Source organism: Myotis brandtii, unplaced genomic scaffold (genome assembly GCF_000412655.1).
Source record: "Myotis brandtii unplaced genomic scaffold, ASM41265v1 scaffold802, whole genome shotgun sequence".
Classification (NCBI taxonomy): domain Eukaryota; kingdom Metazoa; phylum Chordata; class Mammalia; order Chiroptera; family Vespertilionidae; genus Myotis; species Myotis brandtii.
Window position 1 is genome coordinate 1551413 of NW_005371230.1, and position 12399 is coordinate 1563811.

The 12399-nt window shown below is 57.1% G+C and overlaps 1 protein-coding gene across 1 annotated transcript in view; it reads left to right on the top strand.

Annotated features, from left to right (window-relative positions):
* Positions 1-12399, top strand: part of DCTD (dCMP deaminase) — a 27067-nt gene that overhangs the window by 1145 nt on the left and 13523 nt on the right. Inside the window, exons 2-3 of the mRNA XM_005883868.2 lie at positions 144-258; positions 620-755. Coding sequence (XP_005883930.1) covers positions 151-258; positions 620-755 — 244 coding nt within the window. The 5' untranslated portion in view covers positions 144-150. The remainder of the gene's footprint in view (positions 1-143; positions 259-619; positions 756-12399) is intronic.

Sequence of the window (12399 nt, forward strand, 5' to 3'; positions counted from 1 at the left end):
ATGTCCTATGTATCTGACTGGTACACGCACCGGAAGTTGTTCTTGTCCTGCCGAGCGCAGTCTGAATGGGGTTGGGGTGGACCGGAGAGCGGATTGACCCAAATGCTTTTCTCCACTGATGTTCGTTGTGTTTTTCCTTCTAGACCCAGCATGAGCGAAGTCCCCTGCAAGAAACGTGAGGACTATCTGGAATGGCCCGAGTATTTCATGGCCGTGGCCTTCCTGTCGGCACAGAGGAGCAAAGATCCCAATTCCCAGGTAAGTGACTTTCGCAGGAGGACGATTGGGCCCTCACTGACGCAGAGATGCCTGCCAATGAGCACATTGCAAAGGCCGTTCACGGGGCAGAGTGAAGCTGCTGCCCTTTGTGCTGCACCCCTATGCGTCCGTCTTCCTGTGGGAGAGATTGTGGGTGCCTCTCCACCCGATCTGGGGCCAGGGGCGCCCTTTCTTTGACTCGTGGGAACCGCCACGGAACAGAAGCGAGGACGCAGAGCTCCTGGCACCCCAGAAGCTGCGTGCCCTCTTGGAGCTCTGCGGGCCTCTGGTTCCATGGACAGCCTCGAGCGTGGCAGACCGGCCAGGCAGTCACCAGGCCTTCGGGCATGTTTCGCTGCAGGTGGGAGCCTGTATCGTCAACGCAGAAAACAAGATCGTGGGCATCGGGTACAACGGGATGCCCAACGGGTGCAGCGACGACCTGCTGCCTTGGAGGAGGACAGCGGAGCGGAAGCTGGACACCAAGTACCCTTACGGTAGGCGAGCCCGGCATCCCGTCCTGCTTTGGTCAGGGAGCGTCTTTCCCCTTCTCAGTCAGCAGCAGCTGGAAAGAAAGAAAAAAACCCTATTGAATGACCCCAATTTCCTGTCCCCATCTCTAAAGTTCCAAAGAGAACCAGTGAATGGAAGGGAGCCTGGTGGTGGCACACAGCCTGGCCCTGAGGGCCGGGGCTCTGTGGCCTGCGTGGGCCAGGTGTGTTTCCATGGAGACCCACTGGCTGTACCCGCCAGGGCATTGGTGGCGGCTTCTGTGCCGAGGGCCGCTGCCCTGGGGAGGACTGTGCACCCCGGGGAGGACTGTGCGTGTCGGCCCTGTAGGTTGGAAGCAGACCCAGCTCAGCAGGCATGGCGGGGCTTGGCGCTGGTGAGAAGCAGGGCTCCTTCAGCCCCCTGCCTACTCAGGAAGGGTGGCCCGAGCTCCCCTCTGGGAAGCAGGAAACACACCGCGCTGGGCCTGGGGAGGAGGAAGATGCTGTAGCCTCCTGCCGTCCTGGGGGCTCCACAGTCCCAGGGGGGCTGTGATCAGAGCACAAGCCAGACGGGTGGGACCGGGCCCCTTGGGCCTGGCCGTCTGTTTTGCGTATCCACCACATTGGTGGTGGCTTCTGTGCCGAGGGCCGCCGCCCTGGGGAGGACTGTGCACCCCGGGGAGGACTGTGCACCCCGGGGAGGACTGTGCGTGACGGCCCTGCAGGTTGGAAGCAGAGCCAGCTCAGCAGGCATGGCCGGGGCTTGGCGCTGGTGAGAAGCAGGGCTCCTTCAGCCCCCTGCCTACTCAGGAAGGGTGGCCCGAGCTCCCCTCTGGGAAGCAGGAAACACACCGCGCTGGGCCTGGGGAGGAGGAAGATGCTGTAGCCTCCTGCCGTCCTGGGGGCTCCACAGTCCCAGGGGGGCTGTGATCAGAGCACAAGCCAGACGGGTGGGACCGGGCCCCTTGGGCCTGGCCGTCTGTTTTGCGTGTTTAAATTAGGGGAGGGTCCCTCGGTCTCTTATACTGTGTTGCCTACCTGAGCCCCAGGGAGAATCACTTCAGAGAGTGTCCGGGAGGGACAGGCTACAGCTTCACTTTTCCCTTAATGCCTTGGAGATTTGGTAACTAAGGCGTCAACGAGGCAAACATTAGGGGAGGGTCCCTCGGTCTCGTATACTGTGTTGCCTACCCGAGCCCCAGGGAGAATCTGGGAGGGACAGGCTACAGCTTCACTTTTCCCTTAATTCCTTGGAGATTTGGTAACTAAGGCGTCAACGAGGCAAAGTGGGCTGCAGGTGCTTCGTGTCGAGTCTTTATAATGTCAGGACCTGTGCCGTGTCTGAATGAACAGGCCGGCCCTGGTGGAAGTCGCAGGGTCTAAGGCTACCCCTCAGGGAAAGCGTGTGCCTTGGGAAGTGGTCCCGGGCGAGATGGGAGGCCTTTCGCTGTGGGCTCTTCCCTGCAGCTTTCCTGTGGGTTTTTCTCCTGCAGAATCCCAGGTCTGCAGTTAGCCCAGCTTATGCACTTTACTAATGTTCTCGGGCCTCAATCATGTGAAATAAACCCTATCGATTTATTTTCAAACTGCTTCAGGCAGCTGCTATGTTTTGGAAAGAAAAAAAAAAAGATGCCCAGAGGTGGAAGAGGACGTGAGGAATGCCGGCAGGGAGAACAACCAAGCGCTCAGGGTTTCCAGGGAATAAAGCATGGTTTAGTGAATACGGGCATTTCATAGTCGGACTAGAGGCCTGATGCATGAAATCCGTGCAAGGAGCTCGGCCCTTGCAGCCCCAGCTTTGTCCGAAGGTCGTCCGGAAGGTCGTTTGGCTGTCCCGTCGAATTAGCTTTTATTGTTATAGATGAGCCTTCGTAGGAGCAGGAATAGTGGGGCCCCACTAGTAGGGAGAACGTGAGGCTGTTGGCTCAGCCGGCGCTTCCCGGCTGCGTGGAGTGTGTGAACTGGAAGAGGTGCTAACGTAGTTCCGAAACGTTTTGTCATCCTGCTTTGATCGTAAGCTTTCGATGGTAGGAAAGAAGGGAAGGGCTCCGACACAGTTCAGTGTCCGTGTAAAATCGCAGAATGAAACGGTCCATGCGTTCAGTCAGCAGCGACACTGAAATGTCGGACCACGGTCGTTCCTTCACAGAACCCAGACGAAGACGTGGGTCCTCGTGCTGACCTCCGGCACAGAGGAGTTCTCAGGGCGTCAGTCTGTGGCACTGAGGCTGGTTGCAAAAGATGTCGGGTGGGGGGGGGCGCGGCATAGAGGGGTCCCTGTTGGTTCCTGAGGGGCCCACCGAGGGGGACCCGTGCCGTCCTGTCACTGTTGGCAACGGGCAGATGGGTGGCAGGGACCCAGAAGCCAGAGGCCTGCAGCTCCTTCGAAATCCCCCGCTTCCCAGTGAGCTGGGACCTCGAGTAGCTGTTTTGTTTGTCAGAGACACTGCCTTTTGCCCGAGTTGGAGAGAGGACCTTTCAGAGCTCCTTTCCAGGAGGAATTAAAAAACCCCACCCACACAGGCATTGGTCCAGCCTCACGGATTGCTGTTTTTGCATAGTGGCTGAGTTTCTGGGCCTTGGCTGGCTGGCTGGCTGGCTGGCTGCAGTATTTCTTTACTATCCATACGATACCTCTAGGTTTTCAAAGCTCTTTGCCCTCACTTATCAATTATTCATTTTACACACAGCTGTGTTAGAATGTAGACAGTTTTCTTCCACGAAGAGTACGCTTGTAATTTGATGTACCATAAAAGTTATAGAAGGTATTAAATGGTTTTTAAAAGGCATTTAGCATTACTACGGTCATGAAATACACAAAGACGGGCTCTCCGTCTAGATAACGATGACTGGCTGTAAACAGTCTTGTCCTTTCCAGGGATTTCCTCCCGCAGAGTAAAAAATGTTTAGAGCCCCGTCAGTGTGGCTCAGTGGTTGAGCGTCGACCTATGAACCAGGAGGTCACGGTTGGATTCCTGGTTGGGGCACATGCCCGGGTTGCAGACTCGATCCTCAGTGTGGGGTGTGAGAATTATTGATCCCCAATCAATAATTCTCATCATCGATGTTTCTATCTCTCCCTCTCCCTTCCTCTCTGAAATCATATTTTAAAAATATCTATTTGAAAAATATATTTAAAAAATGTTTAGATAGACTAGGGTAGAATAGAAATGTTTTGGTGATAATTGACTAAAATGCAAATTCTTTTTACTTCTGTTTTAAGACTTCAGACGTTCACTTATAAAAAGAATCGCCGGTGTCTGGAATTGGAGAGACTCACGCTGTCTTTCCTCCCTGACATCATGGTGGCTGCGCTGCTCTATCAGGGTCGGAGATGATGCGTAAATCCCCATAAAGGACTTTAGAGATTATCCGAGCTCTAGGCCAGTGATTCCTACGTCTTGAATATCTGGGGACCCTGTCAAACAACTTTGAGGCCCCCCACTAAGCAAGGCTGCCTTAACTGCCTCCTGGGAGCCATTGTTCAAGCTCACGTCTGTGACAGGGCTCCCCTGGCTCATCAGGCTCGTATGCCTGTGTTTGCACACCTGTTGGTGGGGGGTTGTGGGTAAAGCTGCCTCTGCCTGGCCTTCTCTTCCATCCGGGCACTCAAGAAACCAGGGTGGCTTTGCCGGTGCCATCACACTGCTTCCTCGCGGGAGGGACCCGAGTCCTCATGTCCCAGGAGTGGGCGGTCGCCACACTGTAGATGCATCGGGCAGGTGTGGCGACTGGGGGCTGTTCCCAGCGTCAGTCCGTATTTCTGCAGGAGTGCTCTAGAAGACCATCGCGCTGGGGAGGAAAACGCTGGGTTCATCGAGGCGAGAATGCCCCACGGCAACCTTGAACCGTTCTGCCCGTGTGTGGCAGCGCGCCTGTACATTTCATATTTAAATTTCATCTTTCTTTTCTCAGATTTAGCATATTGCTAAGCATGCACAGATGTTGTTTTAGTGATTACGTAGCCATTTGCCTTACCCGCCCGAACACTGGCATTTTCCTCCCTGCCACGCGTGTGAGGTATTTCTTTGGTATCCAAAAGGTTCGTCTGGAGAAACTCATTTATCAAGAAGTTGATCCTTGCTAAGCTGCGACTTCGTCAGGACTTGTAAGGGCTTCCTAGTAATTAAGATCAAACCTGTTCCTGCCGCCGGTTGGAGTCAGCCCTCTGGTTTTGTGAGGCAGGTCCCTGGATCGGATGACTTGCTGTTTCTGTTCCTGCAGAATTCTCATTTCACTTACAGCTTCCCACCGCCCCTCCCCTGCCTGGCCAGCTAGTGCTCGCGGCCCGACGGTGGGTTTCATTAGGGATTTTGTACAAAATAATCAGTGGAAAACCTTCAAGCAAGTTTACAGAGAAGAAATGAAGTAGATGATTTTTACGAATCAGGAAGCAAACTCGGGGTTCACTGTGCGATGTTTTAGATAGACAGGAAAACCTGATGGCTTATGTATGAGGCTTTTCCTCCCCAAAAATATATATTAACCAGCTTGACATAAGCACATTCCACTTTCAGGTGTAATTGTTTGGCAACAGTTCTTCAGAAAAGAATAAATAATGACTTTTTTTGTTAATTTATTTGATTTTCATCTATATATTTTAATCTGTGGACTCAGGGTTAATTTTTGAGGCGCTAGAGATTCCTCTTTTACTCTGAACGTCTACAAGGGACCTACACTGACAGCTCCCTGTTGGGAAGGGCAGGAGCCGGAGAAGCTGAGATGCTGGTCCATGGGATCGAACCCACCTGAGAAACGACACATATTTCTCTTTGTTTTGTAAAGAGTCACATTACCTCGTGGAAGTTTGTATTCTGTTCATTCGTCTCTGGCCCTTACGCTGATGTTGACTGATCCTCTGGCCTGAATGACTAGTCTTATTTTACTTTGCATTTTTTTTCCCCCTCAAGAATCCTTCCTTCGTAAGCTTTGCTGACACTGGAATTAAAGTGGAATATGTAATCTTGCTTGCTCCCCGAAGTGGGCACTCCAGCCTGGTTCCTGGAGGTTTTCGCAGATGTTTGTATTGGTTTTACTTTTACCGCTGAGGACGTGGGTTTCCTGTTTGGAGGTGGGGATGTGTCTTTAATACGCACAGCGGCCGGTTACCAGGCAGTGGTCAGATTCCCGGGAAGGAATGCCGACCGGCCCCCGGGCCCCGGGTCCGGGTGTGGTGTGTTTGTGCCCAGCGACCGTGGGCTTGTTAGATCCATGACTGACGTTTGCTTCTCAATGTCTTTGTGAAAGAAATGATCCTTGAGGACTCCTCCAGTTCTAGAGTTCCAAGGAAAAATTAAACAATATAGCTTTGGTCCCCTTAGACTAACTAGGGTGCTCTTCCCTTTCCGGGGGCTTTGCGGGGAGTTCTAAAGCATCCTGGGTGAAGGTTGGGCCCCCCCGCCCCCCTAGCAAAGCAGCGGGTGGTGGGGACGAAGGATGTGCCTCTGCGTGTGGATGAGTGACTAGAACCAGGCTCTGTTCCCCTCCTCGGAGGCGCAGCTCTGCTCCTGTTCTAAGGTGAGTGTAAACCAGACAGAGACGGCACACGCAGGAGGGCCTGAGGCGAGCAGGCCCCCCCCAAACACGGGCATCAGAAGACAGGGATGAGGAAGGCTGGAGGACAGCCATGAGGAGAAAGGCCGTTTCTAAGTACAAGAGGAGGTCTGACTGGAAGAGGCACACTTAGACCCCTTCGGAGACAAGAGGCTGTTCTAGAGCCAAATAGAAAGAAAGGAGTTGCAAATCCTTTTGCAAACCAGTCCGTGTGACAGTGTTTGTTGAAACACAAGACTTGCCCGGCGTCTGGACTAAATGGAGAGTAAGTGGGAATGAGAGAATCCGTACGCGACGCGGAGAAGGCCGGTGCGCGCAGGGCGATGGATGTGAGGGGCTGGCGGGAGGCCGGGCCAGCCGTGTAGCGGAGGTGTGAACGTCATCTCTGCGCTTCTTGCAAATGATAGATGCCGCAGTACATTTAAAATATCGCGTGTGATAACGGAGCATGAATTTTTAAATTCTGCAATTAAAAGACTTTGTCCCCAACGCCATTAATTTTGAGTTTAGGTGGGAAAGGGAAGCAGAGTTCCTCATTGTCGTTTCCCCCCTCGGTGAGTGAGCTATAACTCCTGAGGGCAGTGATGGCGAACCTGTTGAGCTCGGCGTGCCAGCATTTTGGAAAACCCTAACTTAACTCTGGTGCCGTGTCACATGTAGAAATTTTTTGATCTTTGCAACCATAGTAAAACAAAGATTTATATTTTTGATATTTATTTTATATATTTAAATGCCATTTAACAAAGAAAAATCAACCAAAACAATGAGTTCGCGTGTCACCTCTGACACACGTGTCATAGGTTCGCCATCACTGCCTTAGGAACGGGAATAAATACTCACGAGTCACCCGCCCTGTTATCAGCGTGCGTCGTCTGTGGGTGACGGGGGAGTTCCGAGTCCGCTGGCTTCCTTTTGAGAAAGGGTAACGGACTGTGTCCTGCGTCATGTCCCCCTGTCGTCCTTCACTCGCCCGCAGCTCCTCCCAGGGCGGCTGCCGTGTGCGGTCTGCGCCAGGCGCTCTGCAGGGCACGTGAAATGTCCCAGGGCCCGGTTCTTCGGGGGTGTGCAGGCTGAGCGTGGAGGAGGTAGACACGGATGAGACAAACATATTATTGAACATTCCTTCCCGAGGAGGTGATTTGTACACAGGGATCTGCTGGATTGGCTGGGCCCCGTCGGGGAGGATGGGTGGGCGGTGTCGGGGGATGGGAAGAACAGGGGCAGGGCCTTCCTTGCAGTGGGAGTGCGGGGTGCGGGGTGCGGGTCCCCGGACCTGGAGGCACTCGGAGCCTCGTCTGGAAGGAAGGGATTTGGCTCACGCTGAGCGGGTGAAGCTGGAGGGTGAGGTGAGGCTGAGGGCCCGTAGGGTAAGGAGTTTGGATTTGAAAGATGACATGGGTTGCGTGTGGGAAATGGGTTGTTGGGAGCAGGAGTGGAAGCGGGGAGCCCAGCCGTGGGGTGACCCTGCAGACCTGGTGGGGAGCCTGGGAGGGCGGGCGTGCTGGAGATGGGGAGGCCGGGGTGCAGGGAGTGTTTGGAGACACATCCAGAGGGATATGGGGTGGGGGAGGGAGATGGACTTCCCCCAGCAGTTCAGCCGAGTACCTAGGCTCGCGGGGAGATCGAGGACGATTTGGGCCCTGAGGTTGGGATGGTGTGTCAGGGTGTCGGGTTGGGTTGAAGAGTATGGGGAGATGTCAGCAGCGGCAGGTTTGGCATTTGGGTGACATCAGTGCTGTGGAGACGGGGGAGGTGACCTGGGGAGGGTGTGCCAAGGCTGGGCCCTGGCCTGCAGCACTGAGAGGCTGGGTGGGGGAGGAGGGGCCTGCGGGGAACGACGGAGAGGGATATGGTGGAGCACAGGACTGCCTTGTGGGAAGGAGGGAGCAGTTGGCTGCGGCACAGCTGCTGCGAGGTCTACGGCAGTGGTCGGCAAACTGTGGCCCCTTGAGTGTGGCTCTTTCACAAAATACCACGTGTGGGCGCACATGTACAGTGCGATTGAAACTTTGTGGCCACACTCAAGGGGCCAAAGAGCCGAATGTGGCTCTCGAGCCGCAGTTTGCCGACCACTGGCCTAGGGAGACTGGGACATGTCCACGGGGTTAGCAACCTGGGGTCATTGCTGACGTTTCAAAGAGCAGCTCCGACAGAGGGAGCGGCAGGGTCGGAAGGCAAATGGGAGCCCGTGGAAGGGGGAGCAGAGGAAGTGGGGACAGATGTGTGTGGAGGTGGTTTGAGATGTTTGTGACGAGAGCAAGACCGATGGGCAGTGGCTAGCATGGGAGCTGGGGCCGAGAAAGGTTTGTGTTGTCTGCGGGAGGGGAGGGTCTGGTGTTTGTGGGTTTGTCTGTTTTTGCTGACATTGTTCGCTGATGGGAATGATCCAATCGAGAGAGAGAGATTGCTGAAGAACAAGGGGGAAAGCCTGGCCAGCGTGGCTCAGTGGTTGAGCGTCCACCTATGAACCAGGAGGGGCACGGTTTGATTCCCTGGTTTGATGCCCAGGTTGCAGGCTCGGTCCCCAGTGTGGGGCGTGCAGGAGGCGGCCCATGGATGGTTCTCGCTCATCATTAATGTTTCTCTCTCTCTCTCTCTCTCTCTCCCTTCCTCTCTGAAATTTAAAAAAAATTAAAAAAATATTTTTTAAAGAAGGGAAAAGAGGAAGGTGTTGGAGGAAGTGAGTGGAATAGCACACTGGTTAGAAATTGGGACGCCAAGTGGGGGCAGGGACAGCGGGCATGCAGGTTGTGGAGTCGCAGTGGGGATGTGATCAGTTCAGCATTGCCGGGGAGGGCGGACGAGGGGAGGGCGGGACGAGGCCGGGGAGGGCGGGGCTGTCAGTGGGAGGCGGGGAGGAGGGTGAGCAGGCTCCCACACAGGGAGAAGCAAGGAGAGAGTGTCCCCCGCCCTGGAGGGACGTCCTGGGAAGGTAGGGCCCTGTCGGGAGCTGACCTGGTCCCCGAATCCCGGGTTCGGTCAGCGAGGCCCCGCTTTCTGCCTGCTGGACGGGGCCAGGGAGTTGCCTGGCTGCCTTCGGCGCTGGAATTAACTAGAACACGCCCGACTTCTGCTCCAGCGCACACTGCACAGGGCCCGCCGGCCCTGTGAGCCTGTTAACACAGGAGGGGGATTTGCAGCACAGAGCTGTCGAACCCTGGTTAGTGCTGCTGCTAGTGGTGTTTCTTCAGTGCCTTGTTGGCATCCAAGCTGTTTCAGGGACAGTGGGAAGGGCGCTGGGCCTGGCTCACCCGCCCGTCGTCGAAGACACGCAGCATTTCCGCGCCCCCCTCCTCCTGACCTGGGTGTGTGCCCTCGCACCTTGGGGAGCAGTGCAGCTCGGGTTCTGGGGGCTTTATTATCAATAATGGAAGCACCACGGTCAGAAGTCTCTTTAGCCCTGGGCACTGCCACTGGGGCTGGGTGCCTCCCCTGGGTGCCAGCAGCCCTGGCGAGAGGAGCGAGGGGGGGCCTGGGGGTGGGAGAGCAGGAGAGAGAGAGGAATGTCTGTTCCCCATCGGCCTGGCCTCAGGTGGGTGGGCAGGAGAGGCGAGGGGGCACCGTGTTTGTCCGTCTGTCTGTCTTCTGCGGGCCTCTCCTCCCCCCTTTCACAGGCCGGGGCTGAGGCTTCACACGGTGGGAGGTCGCAGAACCAGCAGGTGGGGAGGTGGCCAAGGGGCCACGTGGGGAAGAAGCACAGGGAGACGCAGAGCGGGTGGCTCTGAGCACTCGGCTGTTCCCACAAGCCCACGGCTGGGTTCCAGGAGCTGTGACAGGACGGGGACCTGTGGAGGGTGGGGCCGGGAGTGGAGACGAGACAGGGACCTTCTGTGGCCTGTGGGGCCGGGAGTGGAGACGAGACAGGGACCTTCTGTGGCCTGTGGGGCCGGGAGTGGAGACGAGACAGGGACCTTCTGTGGCCTGTGGGGCCGGGAGTGGAGACGAGACAGGGACCTTCTGTGGCCTGTGGGGCCGGGAGTGGAGACGAGACAGGGACCTTCTGTGGCCTGTGGGGCCGGGAGTGGAGACGAGACAGGGACCTTCTGTGGCCTGTGGGGCCGGGAGTGGAGACGAGACAGGGACCTTCTGTGGCCTGTGGGGCCGGGAGTGGAGACGAGACAGGGACCTTCTGTGGCCTGTGGGGCCGGGAGTGGAGACGAGACAGGGACCTTCTGTGGCCTGTGGGGCCGGGAGTGGAGACGAGACAGGGACCTTCTGTGGCCTGTGGGGCCGGGAGTGGAGACGAGACAGGGACCTTCTGTGGCCTGTGGGGCCGGGAGTGGAGACGAGACAGGGACCTTCTGTGGCCTGTGGGGCCGGGAGTGGAGACGAGACAGGGACCTTCTGTGGCCTGTGGGGCCGGGAGTGGAGACGAGACAGGGACCTTCTGTGGCCTGTGGGGCCGGGAGTGGAGACGAGACAGGGACCTTCTGTGGCCTGTGGGGCCGGGAGTGGAGACGAGACAGGGACCTTCTGTGGCCTGTGGGGCCGGGAGTGGAGACGAGACAGGGACCTTCTGTGGCCTGTGGGGCCGGGAGTGGAGACGAGACAGGGACCTTCTGTGGCCTGTGGGGCCGGGAGTGGAGACGAGACAGGGACCTTCTGTGGCCTGTGGGGCCGGGAGTGGAGACGAGACAGGGACCTTCTGTGGCCTGTGGGGCCGGGAGTGGAGACGAGACAGGGACCTTCTGTGGCCTGTGGGGCCGGGAGTGGAGACGAGACAGGGACCTTCTGTGGCCTGTGGGGCCGGGAGTGGAGACGAGACAGGGACCTTCTGTGGCCTGTGGGGCCGGGAGTGGAGACGAGACAGGGACCTTCTGTGGCCTGTGGGGCCGGGAGTGGAGACGAGACAGGGACCTTCTGTGGCCTGTGGGGCCGGGAGTGGAGACGAGACAGGGACCTTCTGTGGCCTGTGGGGCCGGGAGTGGAGACGAGACAGGGACCTTCTGTGGCCTGTGGGGCCGGGAGTGGAGACGAGACAGGGACCTTCTGTGGCCTGTGGGGCCGGGAGTGGAGACGAGACAGGGACCTTCTGTGGCCTGTGGGGCCGGGAGTGGAGACGAGACAGGGACCTTCTGTGGCCTGTGGGGCCGGGAGTGGAGACGAGACAGGGACCTTCTGTGGCCTGTGGGGCCGGGAGTGGAGACGAGACAGGGACCTTCTGTGGCCTGTGGGGCCGGGAGTGGAGACGAGACAGGGACCTTCTGTGGCCTGTGGGGCCGGGAGTGGAGACGAGACAGGGACCTTCTGTGGCCTGTGGGGCCGGGAGTGGAGACGAGACAGGGACCTTCTGTGGCCTGTGGGGCCGGGAGTGGAGACGAGACAGGGACCTTCTGTGGCCTGTGGGGCCGGGAGTGGAGACGAGACAGGGACCTTCTGTGAGATGATACTGCATTGTCGTTTTGATTTGCATCTCTTGGATGATTAGTGACTTTGAGCATGTTTTCATATGTCTCTTGGCTTTCTGAATGTCCTCTTTCGAAAAATGTCTATTTAGGTCCTTTGGGGACTGTGCGTCCTTAGAAAACAAGCCCAGGTCTGACGTTTGCAGCTTTCTCTCCAGCTCACGAAGCTTTCCCCAGCGTTTTCCTCGCGTGCTCCTCACTGACCGGAGGCAGGGAGGGAGGGCGACCATTCCCGCTGGTGGCCGAGCGCGGCTGGGACTCGAACCCTCGTGCCGGCAGAGGCTGAGCCCCCGGTATTCTGAAAAGACACGTGTAATCCCATCACATTTCCCACAGAAACAGCACAACCTGCAGATTCAGTCCCATCCGCCCACAAAGAGGGCCTTGAACCCCTCTTTCCTGGCTCTTCCCGTGCTCCCCTCTCCTGCTGTGGTTGTGCCTGTGTCTGAGCGTGGGCCTCGGTCACCTGCCTGCCCCTGCAGCTGCGGCCTGTGGGTGCCGTCTTGTCACTGAACACATATGGGAACCGTGTCCAGTTCTAAGCCCTTTCCTCTTCCGGCCGCAGCCCGGCACCAAGGGGGCTCCCCTGGCCGGGGAGTGGAGGGGGGGGGCAGGGCTCTGCCTGAGAAGCCACGAGAGTGAATGGGCTTTGCACACCAAGAAGTTGTCAGGAGGGGAGACCAGAGGTGGGG